The following is an 18,838-nucleotide window of genomic DNA, read 5'->3' on the forward strand; positions in this document are numbered from 1 at the left end:
GATTTTGACTGGCCGTTTTTTGGTTTTTACTTTACAATGATATCCCTGTTGAGTTTCAGCAATGGAAACATTGACTAAAATAAGATATTAAGACCCTTTTGCTGTAATGTTTTTAACTTAATGTTTACAACATACAAAAAAAAACACAATGTTTTTATAATTTTTAAGTTTTTGGAGATAGGAACTCCAAATATTTCAGCGATAGGAATTTGGTTTTAATAAAATATTTTCATACCAAATGAATGAACTGACTAATATGCAAGTTGTTTCAGTCTTTTTAACATTTACCCTAGTATTTTATAAGTATTTGTGCCAACTAGTAGTAAGGTTATCAAGTTTAAAGCTAATCATGAATAAACATTACTGTTTACTGGGCCTTATGGCATATACAACCATATTGTGGTATTTATCTTGTGACTCCCAAACCTTTGGATAAAAGCTGCAAAATGACTAAATGTAAATGTAAACCCTTCGTCATGGCTTGAATAGGACATCTATATCTATATGAATAGGTCCTGACTGTGGAATGAGAGTACAGCATGTGACTATGTCAAGGTCAAAGTGACAACCATGTGCTTTGATATATCAATTGCAATATCTTTTCTATATGAGCATAACACATTAGGAATTTGAAGAGGTTGGTATAGAAGTATAATCATTTAAAGTACACAAACATTCACTGTAAACATTTTGGCCCGGTTTCACAGACAGGACTTCAATTAGGCCATTGTTCAATTAGGACATTTAAGTCATTTTTATAAACGTGCCTTAGAAAAAAAACATTACTGGTGTGCATCTAAAGACTAAACAAAGGCACTGATATGTTTTAAGATCAGTGCATGTTTCTTTCAGTTGAAACAGCTCAGACTTACATTTTAGTCCAGGACTAGGCTTAAGCCTCCTTTGTGAAACCGGGGGTTTATGTATTTGCTTTTACTGTAGATGTTGTGCTATAATGCATGTAGAAGACGTTTTTCTCCTTTCTTTGAAACATTTTTAAACCTAAAAAAACATACTGTAACAAGTACAATGAGAAACAAATAAACCAAAAAATGGAGAAAAGCAATAAAATAGAAATATAATTTGAAAATTACATCGTCACTAAAAATAGAAAGATCATTTCGAAACAGATATTTTTAAAGCTTTTTTATTCTTAGACTATTTAAACGACGTAAGATATTTAATTTCCTTCATAAAAAAAAAGTCTAGAATTTGTGCATCAAGTCACTTCCACATGACAGCGTGACACGCCAGACTTTGACCCAATCACCGTCGACGAGTCTCTTCTGCCACCTGATTGGTCAGCTCGGCTCACGCGCCTCCTATCCCTTATCAAACACTATCTATTTCTTTCACTCTGAGTCACAACTTCACAGTTTGTATAATTCAAAGGCAGCATGGTGAAGAAGGCGGTTTGTGTACTTAAAGGCACCGGGGAAGTGACCGGCACCGTTCATTTCGAGCAAGAGGTAAAGAAAAAGAAAGGTGTTATTTTTTTGCGGCGTTTGTTATGACGTTCCTGTAGCGGGAGAGCAGCGAGCTAGCCTGCAGCTATCGCGCGCAGCTTGTTTTATATGTGCTTAGCTCCATCATTCAAGAGTACACGCGTTAGCTTGACATGCTTATGCAATTGCATGGGATTAGCTGTACTAATATCATGCACACACTGATGACCAAATCTGATATTAATCTACAGTGGCCTGTAATACATGATTTCACTTGTTGACTGACTTCTGTTCAATGTTACATTGCATAATTGCGTTAGAACCGTTAAAAGCAGCTCAGCAATGGCCTTTGATACGAAGGCAGGTCTGCGTTTAGTATTCGCCCCCGTGCACACCCATGATAATTATTTGCACGCACGCATGCATGTGAATGATGAAACTGTTAACGTATGCGTTTGCACCCGAGATTGGGACTTTGCAGCTTTCTGAAGCGTTTGGTGGCAGACTGTGGTGACAATGACTTGCCTTAAATCTCATGAAATTATAACTAGAAGGGACAAGTTTGCTGAGTCATGCTCTATCTCTGTTTGTTTGCTGTCAAATTTTGGCCAAATAGGACAGAGATCAAGGCACCCATTATGCTGGCAGAGACTCAAACTGTACTGGTGTAAAAGCATTTCATTGCTCTTCAAACACCATTTGTAGTGTTGTTTTTTTAGTTATAAATCTGATCATAGATCCGAAACTCTTAATTTGCCCTTTCACTAATTAAATCTTGAGCAGCCTCATTCATGTACATGGCATTAAATGTTACATGCATTGAAAAAAATTAAATGATAAATTAAAAAAATTTAAATTGTCTCGTTTTCCAGTTAAAATATCTAAACATCCTTTAATCAGTATTTCCTTGAGATGCAAAATGAAGAGATGAAGTGAGAAATTGAATGAGTTTGATTAAAACATGAACAAATATGTCAATGGAATATGAAAACTCCCTGTTTGACCTCTTTTAGATATTTGTTTTTGTTTTAATCATAAACCCATTTAATCTGAAAACTTCTTATCTTGTCATTTTCCATCTGAATATCATTATTTACGAATCTTTACTCTGACTTTTGCACTGGAAAACAAGACAAAAACACTGAGGAAGAACATCACTTGTTACAGTGTGTTTAGTAGATGGAGTAAAAAAAAAATCTATTTTCTAGCAGTTTTAAGCAAGCCTTTAAAAAAAAAAAAAAAAAAAATGTTTTCAAAATTAATGAAGTTGGAAGTTGTTCAAACTTTGAATTTCTGCTAATGCGGCTCATTGTGTGCTTCCCAGACATGTATATTGTGCTTTCTTCAACTTCTTCCTGACTTATTCTTGATCTTCAAGTTTTAAATTTACATTTATAAAACCTGCAGAAACCCTGTCAAGTATTTACATTTAAGCATTTGGTAGGTGATTTTATTTAAGTTGCATTACGTTGCAGGTATACATTTGATCAGTTCCTGCATTCCCTGGTAATCAAACCCATGCCAAACAGTAAATGCTTCTGTTTTTTGAAGTGATATGAAACTATCATTGACCAAATGAGTGATCTGTTTGTTTTAGAATGACGGGACTCCAGTGAAGCTCTCAGGTGAAATCACTGGCCTTACTCCAGGATCGCATGGTTTCCATGTCCATGCTTTTGGAGACAACACAAACGGTAAGCACCATTACTCCTGTCACTTACCTTAAAGTACAGGTTAATCCCATTAGGACTGAAGACATTTCCCTTAAACCCCTAGAGATATCTTTATTTTGGATACAGACATTACCATTTTGTTTTCTCCTCACAGGCTGCATCAGTGCAGGTCCACACTTCAATCCTCACAATAAAACTCACGGTGGACCAACTGATAGTGTCAGGTGAGTCTATCAGTGTGCTGTATGCCACGACCCCTTTACGTGTTTCCAATCTTTTATATTTGGTGAAAAGCTAATATTTATGATCTATTGATGTTATAGGTCACAGTACAAACTCTACCTGCCCACAAAGTTGTCAGATTTGCATAAATCTCTACTAGTCAAATGGGTGTATATCTGAAGAGCAGTACTTCCTAAATAGTGTCCTATTACTTTTGTATTCAGTACGATATTGCAGTGTTCAGAGAGCACAGAGGACTATATTTTTTTATATATTAATTTGCAGAAGTGTATATATGTGTATAAATGTGGTGATTATTTTGTAGCCACAGTAAATGACAACTTAAAAATGTTGATAGCAAAACAGTCCCAAACCCATCATTATTGACTATACTGACCTTTGAGATCAAATAAAAATGAGTACATTTCAAGCTTTTAAGAGCATTATATTTTACTGAGCAATAGTTTTTATTACTATATATTTATGAGGACTGGGTAAAAAATATTGATTTCCCGATTTTAATCGATTCTCATTTTTATGAAACTATATTGATTCTTAAATCCTAAGAATCGATTAGTAAAGCTTGTTTTCGGAACATTGTAGCACACATCACATCCAAAATATCGCAATAAGCTTTTTTACTTTTGATATGAACAAACAAAGTCTCCGATTTCAAATTCTGTCCATTTTATTACAGTTTTCAAACAATAAATGCTGTTTTGGCACTGTTTAGCACAGAGAAGCAGCTCGAAGGGCACGTGAACTGATCGTCTCCTCTGGTTTAATGCCAGTTTCAGCTCGAAATAAACTTGAATAAACATCCGAAGGTATGTTAAAAGAAAGAGTACAACTTCCCGAAATCCGTATCATGTAATCACTCACTCAGTGTTTTAACCACGCAAAGACATCAGTATAAAAGCTTGTAAACAGTCACATAACGTCACACTTACCTCAGAATAAACATTGGTGACCATAAACTCGTTAGTTAATTTACGGTTGAATAAATCCCTTAAGTTTTTATGACAGCCACTGTTTAAATGTTTATATTTCAAAAAACAAATTGGAGTAGAAATAGAATTATGTAATTGTAACTTTATTATTAAAAATATTTAACCATAGTGTAATTTAAGCATTTGTATACAAATCTGTTCATTTTAACCTTCAATATTGTAGTAATGTAGTACCAGCTGACGTATATTTTACAGCATCAGTTGAGAGATTTGCTTTTTCCTTGAGAAAATTTGGCATGTACTGTACCTGATATATATCCAAAATAATACAAATCGAATCGCAGGCTTATGAATCTTGAAATTTGTCAAAAACCAGTGCTAATATTTATTGCTTTTTATATATTTTTTAACTTGACGATATTCATAATAAAAATAATTTTTATAGTCACTGAATGTATCAAAAACAGTCTGTGAAAATTCAAGTGGAAAGACAGATATATTTTTTTTAAAGCCCTGTTAACTTTATGGTTTTTATAAAGAGTATATTCTAGTGTTGAACACTCAGATATATCCAGTTTTTCCAAAATCATTCAGGCCTGAAGGATGGTTTACCCTCTAAATAGATTGTTTTTCAGCTTTTTTAAAAGTTATTTTAATTTTCTAATTTAGATTAGTCACCCCAGTCATTCAATGATTCATTAATTTCTCCCAAATCTAAGTATTAAAGTCATCTTTAGACAAGAAAATGTCTGTATTTTCTCTATATATCGCAGAAACCTGAATATTGCCATGCAAGTTATTTTCTAGTATCATGCAGACCTTATTTTGGAGGCGTACCTTTTCAGTGTAATTTAAAGCAGCCACGTTAGCAAATGTGTTTTATTACTGTGATGTACTGTGTCCCACAGACACGTCGGAGACCTTGGTAACGTGATAGCTGGTAACAATGGTGTTGCAAAAATTGACATTGTGGATGCAATGGTGACCCTGTCAGGAGAATACTCCATCATTGGGAGGACCATGGTGGTAAGAAATCAACTCTGAATTTATAATCAGCAGCATATCTAATAGCAACAACCAGCTGACCTCATTGTGTATATTCTGCTTTAGATCCATGAGAAAGAGGATGACTTCGGTAAAGGAGGCAATGAAGAAAGTCAAAAAACTGGCAACGCTGGAGGTCGTCTGGCCTGTGGTGTTGTAGGCATCACTCAGTGAAGTCCAGCTCTAATCAAAGACTTAGCTTTGAAATGATGGTGACCAATGTGGATCCCCCTTCCGTAAGCACTTAGCCCACTGACGATTATGATCTCTATTTTTGCAAGTTAATGTTTAAGGAATTATACTTTAGCTATGTAGAACCGTTTTTCTGCACACGTCTATGTGGGCGCTATCTACCTTCTTACAGATACAAAGTGATGTTTGTTTCCTCTGATCTCTGCTTTATTCAATAAAGATTGAGCAGACTGGATATGTGTGTGTCTTTTATGAAGTACACTTTTGGGCTTTGATGGGGAAAAATAAATTGTGCAGGTATAGTATTAAACCTGATTCTGTTCAGTGTTGCTGTCGTAATCTACAACTAATAAAAATCATTGAAGGTAACTAGGGTTGCAAAGGGGCGGAAAATCTCCGGTAAATTTCCGGAAACTTTCCATGGGAACTTTGGAAATATTCCAAATTTGAAACTTACCAGGAATTTATGGGAATTAATTGGAAATTTATAAAACTGTATCATATACAAACATAATTATATATATTTTTTGATCATAGGCTCACTTGCATGCAAACTAATACAAATTTTAAAAATGACATTTTGGGGGGGGGAATCTGTGATGCTTTTTTCAGGATTTATTGAACAGTTTATCAAAATAGAAATATATTGTTAGAAAATAAGTCTTTGCTACTACTTTTTAAAAATTAATTTAACACATACTTGTTGAATAAAAGTATTAATTTATTTCAAAAAAAGAAAAGATACTGACCCCAAACTTTTGAATGGTAGTGTATTGTTAAAAAAGGATTTCTATTTTAAATGTTTTTGTTTTTTTAAACTCTTTATTCATCAAAGAATCCTGAAAAAAGAATCACGGGTAATAATGATAATAATAAAAAATATATATATTAAGCAGCACAACTGTTTCCAAAATTGATAAATAAGCATATTAGAATGATGTCTGAAAAATCATGTGACACTGAAGACTGTAGCTTTGCATTGCAGAAATGCATTATATTTTAAAGTATATTACAACAGAAAACCAATATTTTAAATTGCAATACTGCACAATATTACTGTTTTTTTTTTTTTTTTTTGATCAAATAAATGAAGGCTTGATGAGCAAAAGATATGCAATGTTTAAAAACATTAAAAATAGTAATGTGTCCAAACTTTTGACCAGTACTGAACTTCTGTATGACAACAGAAAACTTGCTAGCAGAAGGAGCATCACAGCTTGAGCTATATAGCTCACAGCCTACCTCATAAACTGTCTAGCTACTGTATAAACACTTTTTGGTATTTACTAGTTAAACGTGAATCCCATAGATCAAATATATTTAGAATATCAAAACTTCGATGTAGTCTTTGGGCTCAAATGCAGAAAGTGCAGCTTTAGAGAAAATGGAGGGGAATCCCCCTCTTAGGTGACTAGAGAGGATTGTGTGTGTTTGGGGGGGGGGTCATTTTTAGACTTTTGTTTTATCTCACCTAAATGTTTGTTCAGTCAGTGTATTTGTTTTTACTATGGTATAGCCTAATTTAGTTGCACAGTATATTACACAGCACAAGGAAGTTTTAAACATTTTTTGTAATATTCATGTAATTTATATGAATACTTACCAAGATGGACATTTTGATATTTTGTGTGCATGATTTAAGAAATGATCTGTGCATGTAATGGTAGATAAGCACAGTGCATGTAGGGGGCGTGGCCTCGATAGCCCCGCAGTAAGCAGTGTGCTGCGTGCGATTGAGCAATGTGTAGAGTAGAAATTAAAATTAAATTGCATTAAATCTGGTTGTTTTAACCAAGATTATGCTGCAAGTTTTTGTTCTCAACTACATTTAAGTTCCCAGTTCCTACAATTTAGCAAATTTGCAGTTTATTCCCATTAATTCCCGTTAATTCCCATATATTCCCGTTAATTCCCATGGAAAGTTTCCAGTCTTGAAAATTCCCGGAATTTTGCAACCCTAAAGGTAACTGAAAACTAACTAAAAATGTATTTAAAAAAAAAAAAAACTAATAAAAATGCCAGAAGCACACAAAATTGTTAAAACTCAAAACATAAAAATAAGTTATTTTGAAAATATTTTTAAAAAAGATATATATGTAATGGCATATAAAGTAATACTAAAACAATAACCCTGCTGTTTCTGGGATCAAATATAATACTTTTGTCTCAGAAAGCCTGAAAGAATTTACCATGGCATAACCTTTTTACTATAAAACTTTCCTCTGTCATCAAAAAGTTTGAAAGCTGCTTACACTGTTGGAAGAAGATTCCTTTTTGTTGTGTTTTCCTGTAGTAGCTATGGTATTTTGGAAACCGTGGTTACCATAGTAAATGTTCATAAAGTTAGTTTAACTGGTTTGGCAGGTCTGGAGTCAAGAGAAGTCGTTGCTGAGGAAGTCGTGTTGGGCAGTAACTAGTTACTAATAATTTAGTTACTGTAATATTACTTTTTGCAGTAACTGGTAGTGTAACTAATTACTAATAAGACTTCAGTAATAATATTACAGTTACTTTCCATAAAACAGCTTAGTTACGTAGTTACTTTTGATGCCTCAACCCCGCTGATTTAAAATCTAACAATCAAATAATTCCTAGATTTATTTTCATAGTTTTCACGACGCGTGCAGTGCAGCAGGCAAGCTTGGAATATGGAAAAGCTTACATTCAGCAGATAGAAATATTGCATTATATTGATTTTGTCAGGAAAAAAGATGATCTGAACACTGTTGTGTAGGCTGTGGCTTTACTCTGGCATTTCATCCCTCTGATCAGTATGTGATACATTATATTAATATAAAAATATTTTTGGAAAATTAAACAGTTTCTTACAAACTCATGTGATTTGATAAAATACATAACGAAATTTAATCGCATATGGCTAATGGAAAAATTACTTCAAGCTACACATGACAATTAGTAATGAGATGAATACAACACTTCTACTTGAATGTCACTATCAGTCACTATTGAGTGTTTGTAATAACTTCTGACTGTGATCCAGTGTGGATTTTGGTCAAATGATGAGGCAGAAATATGTTGTTAGTAACATTTCTGAAACATCTGGAAGATACACAGTTACAACTTCTGTAATGTAAATGTAATGTAACTAGTAGTGTAACTAATTACTGTTGCCAGAAAGTAATAAGTAAAGTAACAATATTACTTTTGAAAGGAGTAACTAGTAATGAGTAATATATTACATTCTTTGAGTAACTAGCCCAACACTGCTGAGGATACACCACTAGATGGCAGACTTTTCTTGCGTTATCATGTGCCAGACCTAACAGTACCTCAAAGTAATTTCAGGAAGTTTGCAATGCTTTTCAAATAAGCAGTGCATACTTAATTATGATATTGCTTATTTGTAGTATTACTTCATAACACCTTATGCGTTTGTTTTGTAAGAATTTCGAATTTTTAGAGGACACTTTTTATATAGTCAATCTCTGTGACCAGCTGTAAACTAGCTCGTCTGGACCTGCATAGACCAACCAACCTTAGGCTTTTAAGATATTTTTCAAATCACTAATATATCAGTATAATGCCTCAGAGTTGGGAGTCATTGATGTTCTATGAATATGATTTTAAATGGGTGGTCTTGCCCTTGACATCTGACTCTATATTTGAAACTGCTATTAAACAGCTGCGCCCGGTGCAGGCCAGCTTTCGCAGATGGCCAGCGGACTGCTGCTGAAATTACATGCTCCAAAACCTCTTTCTCTTTTAATGGAGCAGTCTCCCATGTGAAGAAACTTGGCATTTCCAGTTTCCTCTCCAGAGAAAATGAGATTCCCCAGAGAACCAAGACCTGCAAAGACCCACAGATGAGTTTCACAGTTCAAATACCAACCAAATTTGCACCCAAAATACAAGTGTTTTTTTATGTTAAAATGTAGAAACTTGGTCTTTTCTGTCTTTATTCTGCTTAATTTGCAGTTTGTACATTTCTTACCATACGCTTGTTTAATAGTACATATTTTATGCCAATGCATTCAATCCAAACAGGAATAAAAATAGGACAATCATGTGATAAATTATTTCTGATGTAATTTATTGTGAGTAATACGTTTCTCTGCCCTCTTTCATTACAGGTGCAGCAGCACAAAGGCCTTAAAATGCATTGAGGAAGTACAATCACGGTCCTCACATGGACATATTTCCAGAAGCAGACAGAATCACTGGAGCGTGATGAGTCAAAACGCTGGTATAAATAGCATCAGCAAGGCGGATCATGAATAATGAAGAAGCTGCCCGTCCCACCGGAGCACAAGTCATAGGCCTCACATAATGTCAACACACACTAACAAGGTCTTGTGTCTTACACAAAGCATCCCCACTCTAATGAATGCTTCAAAACCATTCATCATCTGGGTGGGCTGGATGGCCAGACTTTACAGTGGCACCTACAAAGACTGACTTTGTATGTGAGATTGTACATAGGCTACTGTGACTTTGACCATCTTGTGTATTTGGCACAGATGGCAAACATGCATGAAAACCACATATTTCTTCCTTGTATGACTTGCTCATGCACGTGCTTGAGGATAATTATTGTTTTGGTTGTATAAAAGCTTAGCTTGAGGCATAGTAGTATAAATTTAGTCTAAATCCCAAAAAGTTCCCTCTTAAAATCTTAAAGTGTACTTGCTTCAACAAGAATTCATAAGCAAACATAAATCACTGTCTTTTTCAAACAGACGAAAATTATTCATTTTACTCTGGTCTTTATGGTGTCACATGATCCTTCAGAAATAAGTCTGATATGCTGATTTAATGCTCAAGAAACATTTCTTATTATTATCCATGTTGAATAGAATGTATAGAAACCAATTTTAAAGAGCAGTATTTAGTTGATACAGATATAATTTATATTATTATCCACTTTATATTTCAACGCGGAAGTAGGCCGTTTTCCGCGAATGTGCGAGACTTCCGGTTCATTAGCCGCTGTAGGAAAATAACGAGAAGAATAACAGTAAACGCGAAAACTGTTTGCACTCAAAACCAGTTTGTTTATAAACGAGATTGTACATTTAAATAATATGGTAAAACACACTGGTTTGCAATATCAAGCAGCGAAACGAGTAGTTTTATACAGCTAAAAAATAGCTGGAGGCGGATGAGACCGGAAGCTAGGCACATAAAATTTACAAATGGCCGCGCCCACTGTAACGGGAAAAATAAGGTGAATAAAATGTCTTTACTGTCACTTTTGGTTAATCATCCTTACTAAATCAAAGTATTACATTTCTTTAAAAAATCTTACTGAGCCCAATTTAATTCAACAATTGAGGAACATTTTGATCTGGACGGATCTGTGATTTAAAGTTATCTGTTGGTGTTTGCGTCTTTAAATCATTTTTAAACTAATTATGTCCACCTGAGCGGTTGTTCGGACCTCTGTTTCTTAGCAACAAGGCCAGATGTCCTGGATCACTGTGGGAGGCGAGTGCGAATGTTTTGGTTCAGTGTTGATGTTACATAAGGGCTCTTTACGCGTCAAAGAACTTAAGGTGATTTTATTGACTTTTAAGCCCTTGTTTCTGGTTTCTAGTTCCCCCACCTCTTATCTTGTCCCATCTCTTTGAAACTTCTTGTCAGTTTGTAAAAATTGAAATGCTTCTGTTTGGTTAAACCTGACTCTGTTTATCCTAGGTTCTGTCTAGTAGTCTATTATTGAATGATTACATATTCATTTAATCTCTTATGGAATGTATTGATATATTCAAAACCTTCTAGGAGCCCAGAATGGTTGTTTTCTAAGGTGGTAGTTCCTCCAATATTGTCAAAATTCCAAGAACCCTGTCATGAGGGAAATTATTTGAGGAAATTATTTTACTTGATTTACAAAGTAAAGTTTCTCCAGTATACAATAGGGTATTTGATAGCTTCAAAAGTTGCCAGAAGTTCTCCAGAGGGTTCCCCCAAATGTATCTTCTCATTTTTACAGTATACTGTAATGGCTATGTTCAGTCTGTGAATATTTTTAAACCACTGCTAGAGGTCAGATGCCATACATGGCCCTCATACTACAAGCCAGGGGTCACTGAATGCTCTCTTATGTCTCCAGAATCCTCCTGACCAGACCTTTGCTCCACAGGTATGTGTGTTATTCAGCCAGAACCTCGAAATAATCTGCGCCTGTGATGTTTGAGGATGGAGGATCGCTGTGTGGTCCACTTTCACTGCAGTTGAGTCACTTTTTACTGCCTGAGAAAGTTTCCTCTCTGCTCAGCTATCAGGTTCTGGCAGAAGAAAAGTGAAGGACACATAAAACAGACTTCACCTCTGGACTTTTATTGCACCCATTGGAGTTCAACGACTCTTCTCGATAGTGAGTTGACTCGGATCACATTCATTCCATCCCACATATGATCTTATTTTCTTTGACTTTACGTGTTTCTGAGCATCTGGGCCTGAGAGTCTATTTGAATGAACATGTTGTAACCCATATTTAAGTGTGTGTTTGACCTCTTTGCTCCACAGATCAAGTGGAATCACTAACATCTGCTTTTAATTTTATGACCTTGTTAGATCAGTGTGCTTGAAGGAAAATATTAAATAAAATATATATATACTAGGGCAAATTAAATGCAATTAATATTTAAAAAAACAGTGGACTCCGAATGTCTGAGGCAACTTTGAAAATCCAATTCAGCATCTGATTTAAAGCTGAAATGTTTTGAATTTTGAAAAGATTAAAACATGAATATTGTGATGTATAATAAAAAAGTGCAAAGCTTAACAATCTTCACTATTAGGCCCATATTTAAATGCATAAAAAATGTACTATAAAATAAATATTATAATATATATATATATATATATATATATATATATATATAATTGAAGTAAAATGTGGTGAATTTAAAAGAAAATGCAAATTACAATTATTTTGACTGGTGACAATTATTTCGGCCTTTGTGCATTATCATATTTTGATTTTTATAAATCTATTACTTCAAAGTGTAGCGTATTGTGTGTTTTGCTTTTGTGATATAGTTTGTCAGTGTGTATATACAGCTTTTAACTAGTTTTATTACTTCAAACTGTTATTATGTTTAATTTGGCACGCCATCAAAGGAATATGCTTAATTGTAGCTACTTATTATCTTATCGAAGTCTTAGACTGGGCCAGTTCTCACAGCGGCAACTATAAAGCTTGACCTTTGACCCTGTAGCGATGGGACAAACTTGCAGACAGGAACTGATCCGTGTTGTAAACTGACCTTAGCCAATCAATCAATACAATAGCCAAGCCGATCAATGTATCGCTAGATTTCTATGTTTAAGACCCCTCCAAGGTTTTAAACTGAACTGAGAATCAGACTTCAGAATAAATATAATCCACATTTTTTCCTCTCTGATGATGAAACGCTGTCCAGCTTGCTCAGTCGTAAACTGCAGCCACAAGAGGAGTGCGACTGAAAGATTGTCAGTTTGTGGGACATTCCCACCATAGTGTAAACAGGAAGTGGCATAAAAAAGACTGCTCAGGGTTATTACTCAAGATAATTAAAAGTTCAGAATGTACTTGGCCAAGCTCACATCAATGTTGCTACACAAATCACTTTCACATTTTCTTATTATTATCCTGTGGGGTTGAGGATTAGCTCCTTTAAACAGCCGTTATTTAAATGTATAATTCAAGTGCTAACACACATGCAAATAACCGTAACAGGTGTGGCTGCAGGGGGATCAGACTGAGGAAGAAAGCAGCTTGTTTACACCTGGATATGTGTCACGGTGAGTTGAGCTCCTTCCCTTATTTATTCTTTGTGTAGTTTTCAACACCATCAGTGAAAGTAGACAAAGATTAAAAAACATTTATTTGACCTGATTCGTTTTAAAAATTTTCAATTGATATTCATTTCAAAAGTCTGTAACACGATAAATGGGTTTTGTTTTGCTCCTTTGTTGATGTGTGTGTGTGTGTGTGTGTGTGTGTGTGTGGGGGTCTTTGAAACATTTTCACAGGAAACAACAAACTTGTTTATATTGTACATATAACATGTAATCTTAAAATAGAAAGCATATAATTTAAATTAATTCTGGGAAAAAAATATGTGTAATGTGTGTGTGTGTATATATATATATATATATATATATATATATATATATATATATATATATATATAATAATTAAATAAATATATGTATATAAAATATATTAAATATTAATGAAAATAAAAATAAATGTATTTAAAAAATAAAAACATGTATATGTGTGTAACAATATATTTTAAATATAAATTATAATATAAATATCTTATATTTATAGTTTAATACTATATAGGCCACATTACAATGTGAATAAATTAAATGCAGTACAACACATTCAGATGTTAAATTTGTTTATGCTGATGTATATTAAAATATTTAATAAAATCAGCATAACATTTTTTATGGAATTGGTTTTGTGTTGTGTTGTATTGTATTTGTTTGTTTATTAAAAATGCCATTTTTTTATTAAATTTTTTTTATTTTTAATTTTAATTGTTTTTTAATATTATATAGGGCATATTATCTGGACAAATGTATTTATTTATTTAATATTATTCTAATTTATATTATTTCAGGGTAATTATCTTAACTGTCATAAAAATAATGTTACCAAAAAATCAAAATAGAGACTATTATTATTATTATTATTTTGTCTTTTGACATTTTGACCTGTGCATGTTCTCGATAACATTTGTGAAATACCCAAATGTTTTCTTAGTCAATATCGTTTGACCTGTGTAAGCAATCACTAACTTGTCATCCTCTTACTAAGTGCAGTAGCTTTAGGGTTGCGTGTTTTTTATTATCAGGTTGGTGTTGTGGAGCGTCATACCAGAGGCAATTTTCATTCCTGACCTCTGCTTCTAGGTTAAGGTTATTTCAGAGTTGGTAAAAACAGTCCTTTCTCTTTCTCTGAGCTTGTTAGACAGGGGATGCAATTAGAGTCATTAATTGGAATGGGGGGCGTACTGAGAAAGAAATGAACACCTGGAGGCAAACGGGAGAGTGGGTGGGATTTTCGAGAGTGCAGGGGTGATTGGACAAAGCTACGTGTGTGTGTGTGTGTGTGTGTGTGTGTGTTTGTGTGTGGATGTCTGTATCTCTGATAAGTCCCAGCATCTTAATGAAGCATGCAAACGCAGCTCAGTTTAACTGCATAATACAGCTGCTAGACTTCTTTATTGGATTTGTCCTCATTTGCCCTTGCAGGCTGTCTGTCTGTGGATTTTTTTTGTGCATGAGATGTGTGATCTTCTGACCGATTTTGAATTATTCTCTATATACTCGGGTCAGATCTCAAGGGGCAGAAGTTATTCTTCAAGATTTGTGCCAACTCACTAGTTATTCGAAGATATTCATGTCTCTTGAAGTGCCGACCTTGCAGCAATGTCTGCTGTTTAAGTAGGGAGAGTTACTTTTATAGCTCTCTGTGTGTGGTGGGCAGGATTTGCTATCTTTGTAGAGAACAAATGTCCCCACAAGTGTAGTAAAACCTGAAATCATTAGAACTGTGGCATAGATGATTGTTGAGTCTGGCCTAGGTCATATCCCTGATCAAATGAAATGAAAATGAAATATAATAAATACAAAGTGAAATGAAATAGACTAAAACAAAATGAAATATATATATATATATATATATATATATAAGTATAACATTTAATAAGATATTAAACAACATAAAATAACAAAAATATCTAAAATAGCAAAAAAAATTACTTATTGAATGAAATAAGAATAAAGTATGTAATGAAATAAAATCTAAAATAAAGCAACATGAAAGAACAAAATAAAAATAACACTGTAAAGAGGCTTGAAATTTCTTTATTAATTTCTGAAAACAGTTGTTTTTATTAATTTAGTAGTAATTATTATACTAATAATTATTTAATTATTATGAAATGTTTTTATTATAAAATTCTGAAATTACATATAAAGTGAAATAATTAAATATAAAATGTGTTGATATATAAAATAAAATAATACAATCAAATAACATGAAATTAAATAAAATATCAAATTAAATAGGAAATAGAAAATGAAATGCTAATTAAAACATCACACACAAAAATTTAAAATACAGAAAATTTTATTCAAAATTTTCTGAATAAAATACAGAAATATTCTGGTATAGACCTTAAAGCAATATAAAAAATAAACACATGTTGGTAAACTCAGATCTCAGAATAATGCTGTGGTTGGTCTATAAAAACAGTCATTCTGCCTTTATTTATTGAAGTCTGGGCCCAGATCAGCACCTTTAGGTATCTTTAGGACAAACAAACTGGGAAGAGTTCATGCATTTGCTTACTCAGCTACTGTGTGTGTGTGTGTGTCTGTGTGTAGCACTCTGTGGGTGGTAAAAGTGCAGGCTGTCCGTTTAAGGGAGGGATTATTCTTTTTTTTCTTTCCTTTGGGACAGGACATCAGTCTGGGAGGAATTTTTACCTTCTGATGTTTTAATCCCCCACTTTCTCTCCATCTCTCCCTCCTCATGCCCCTTTTCTGCTGTCCTCATCAAAATGATGCTTAAGCATCTCTTCAACTTGAAGTAGTTTTGATGGGATTTCAGTCGCTTTGTATTATGTGGGTTTGTGTGCCTGTGAGAGTGTTTATCTGTGTTTGTTATTACAGACAATGTTCAAAACTCAGCTCTGACATACAGTATTTAATGAATTTAATCCCATTTAATGTGTAAAAGTGTTGTGAAAAAATAAATTATATACAAATTTCTTGATGTTTTTTGAAAATATTATTAAAATTATTTTTATTAATATTATTATCGATATTATTAATAATAACATATTTTTTACCCTGAAAAGTGCATGTGCTTGAGTGAGAATTTAACACACATTTCATATCCTATTATGCAGAGACAAGTAGAACTATATGAGAGGAATTAGAGACAGATCACATCCTTTCTGCCTGACCTGGAAATAAGAGATTCACAGTATGGAATGAAAAAGGGAGAGAGTGAGGACAGCAGAGAAAAGGAAGTGAGAGACGCCAGGGGCGGACTGCTTTAGCACTGCTGCATCGCTTTTGATTTGCATGCTCTATATCTCTGAGCGCTTGTATTTGTGTTTTGTGTTGTACAGGCATGAAACTAGAGCAGAGCTATTGTGCTGTGTTCCAGTAACAATGATGAAAGATGATGAGAAAGATGCTTGGATAAATGTACAGTCTTTGCAGGCAAGACTCTCGGATAGATTCTACTTAAGTTACAAGTGCTCTGTTTCATCACCAGCCTTATTTCAAAGGCAGATCGGATAGGAGTTGTGGGTCCAAAAGTTTATTCTGTATGCTTGTTTTGGTGCTAGCTATAATTCTGGAGAAATATTGCCAAAAGAATATATTCATATTCACTATTATAGAAGCATTTCATTTCATTTAAAGGGGTGGTTTATTGCAATTTCACTTTTTTAATGTTAGTTAGTGTGTAATGTTGCTGTTTGAGCATAAACAACATCTGCAAAGTTGCAGCGCTGAAAGTTCAATGCAAACAGAGATATTGTCTTTTAAAATTCTGGAAGTTTAATGCCTACAAAAACGGCTGGTAAGGGACTACAACGAACTACTTCCCGGGTCTGATACGTCACTGACCCAAATAAACCCCGCCCTCGGGAACATGTAAGGAAGGGGGCGAGGCCATGCTGCGCTGCTTTAGAGAAGAGGAAGAGAAAACTAGGGGTGCACGTAAAAATCTATTCATATATGAATCGCGATTCTGTCTTCTATCGATTCTAATGGATTCACAAGTTTCAAAATCAATGTTCTAAAACAGCGGTTCTCAATCCTGTTCCTCGCGTCCCCTGCTCTGCATCTCTCTCTCTCTCTCTCTCTCTCTCATTCAGATCGTCAGATCAGCTCCAACAAACTGTTCCAATTATACATTTTCACATAGCAATGAGAAGCGTTATACATGGAATGGACACGCAGCGGTTGCCGTACTGTATTAAAGCTTTAATCAGAATAAAAACGTATATTAAAAGCTAACATAAGCAGTAGCATAATAACAGCGTATCTAACGGTATGAGACAACAAACAAACAAACATACCATTAAGAGCCGTGCTTGCACAGGTTCTGCGCGATCCTCTTCACTAATATCCTCTGCGTCTCAATCGGGCTCAAATGGATAAGCAATATAGACGTTTCTATATTGTTATAAATCATTGTTTACAATACAACCGGAGCACATGCCGCTGAGCTGAGGGGCGGGACATTTAGACGCACGCTCGGCGGTTTAGTGAATCACAACACACTGAGCCAGCTAACCAATCAGAGCCCATCACGTATTTCTGAGGGAGGGGCTTCATAAAAACAGGAAGTAATCGAGGCGTTTGTCATGAACACGTTAGACTGCACCCCATAAACACAATCAAGCCTAGAAAAAAACCAGTAAATCACCCCTTTAAGTACAAATCAGTCATCATTTAGACAGCTAGGAAGTCATTTGGCGTTGTGGCATTGTGCTATACTGTCCATATCACATTCATTACACCAGCAGCTCCACATTTATTGATTATCCTGGTAAATGACAGAACTTTTAATTTACCACCTGGTTCAGCTGTTACTCTTCATTCTAATACAGTCTCCTCTCTCTGACCTCCCAGTCACACTAAGTGAGCTTTTGTCAGTGGAAGATTCAGTTTTTTGTGTTATCACCTCTCAGAATGATTCAGGATTCAAGAAGCGGTTATATTGTGCTGAAGGTAGATATGTGACTATTATTACTATAAAGTCTCAGGCCCTTGTGGCTTCCGTTACATTTCACCCACGTATTCAGTTACAGAATTGACTGATATTCTGTGACTAACCAAAAATCAAAATATCTACAGCAGTGTTGGCTGTCAATGCTGTTTTGAAGATTTTCAAATTTACTGTGTTGATTCAGCCTTCATGAATCACAGACTGAATTTACAAGTATTCGTTTTAGCTTTATTCACTGCTTGGTCTGACTTATCAACTCTCATGTTGGTCTTCATTTATGAATTTGTATGTGGGAATGGGATATAAGAGCACAGTTTATTTTGTACATTACTGGTCAAAAGTTTGGGGTCAACGATTTTTAAATGTTTTTGAAAAAAGTCTCTTTTGCTCACCAAGGCTGCATTTATTTTATTGAAAATAGTGTAAAAACTATTAGTAATGTTGTGAAATATTATTATAATTTAAAATAGCTGTTTACTATTTTTAAATTGTAATTTATTCCTGTGATGCATAGCTGAATTTTCAGCATCATGACTCCTGTCTTCAATGTCACATGATCCTTCAGAAACCATACTAATATACTGATTTGGTGCTTTT

General features: G+C 34.3%; 2 protein-coding genes across 4 annotated transcripts in view; both read left to right on the top strand.

The window, feature by feature from the left end:
- The first annotated feature begins 1,309 nt into the window (after positions 1-1,309).
- sod1 (superoxide dismutase 1, soluble) lies at positions 1,310-5,761 on the top strand. The gene is made up of 5 exons (XM_058790148.1): positions 1,310-1,469; positions 3,043-3,139; positions 3,273-3,342; positions 5,199-5,316; positions 5,401-5,761. Exons 1-5 carry the CDS (start codon positions 1,398-1,400, stop codon positions 5,506-5,508), a joined length of 465 nt encoding a protein of 154 aa, XP_058646131.1. The 5' UTR covers positions 1,310-1,397; the 3' UTR covers positions 5,509-5,761.
- Positions 5,762-10,480: 4,719 nt separating this feature from the next.
- The window catches only part of tiam1a (TIAM Rac1 associated GEF 1a), a 75,640-nt gene continuing 67,282 nt past the window's right edge, over positions 10,481-18,838 (top strand). The window contains exons 1-4 of one of the 3 annotated variants that reach the window (XM_058788986.1): positions 10,481-10,711; positions 10,938-11,039; positions 11,627-11,860; positions 13,208-13,272. The gene's annotated coding sequence lies outside the window, so the exon portion shown is untranslated. Of the gene's footprint in view, positions 10,712-10,734; positions 11,040-11,626; positions 11,861-13,207; positions 13,273-18,838 lie in introns of those variants that run through there. The other 2 variants (XM_058788988.1, XM_058788990.1) reach the window with 2 other exon arrangements.

The sequence above is a fragment of the Onychostoma macrolepis genome, chromosome 10, assembly GCF_012432095.1.
Source record: "Onychostoma macrolepis isolate SWU-2019 chromosome 10, ASM1243209v1, whole genome shotgun sequence".
Classification (NCBI taxonomy): Eukaryota; Metazoa; Chordata; class Actinopteri; order Cypriniformes; family Cyprinidae; genus Onychostoma; species Onychostoma macrolepis.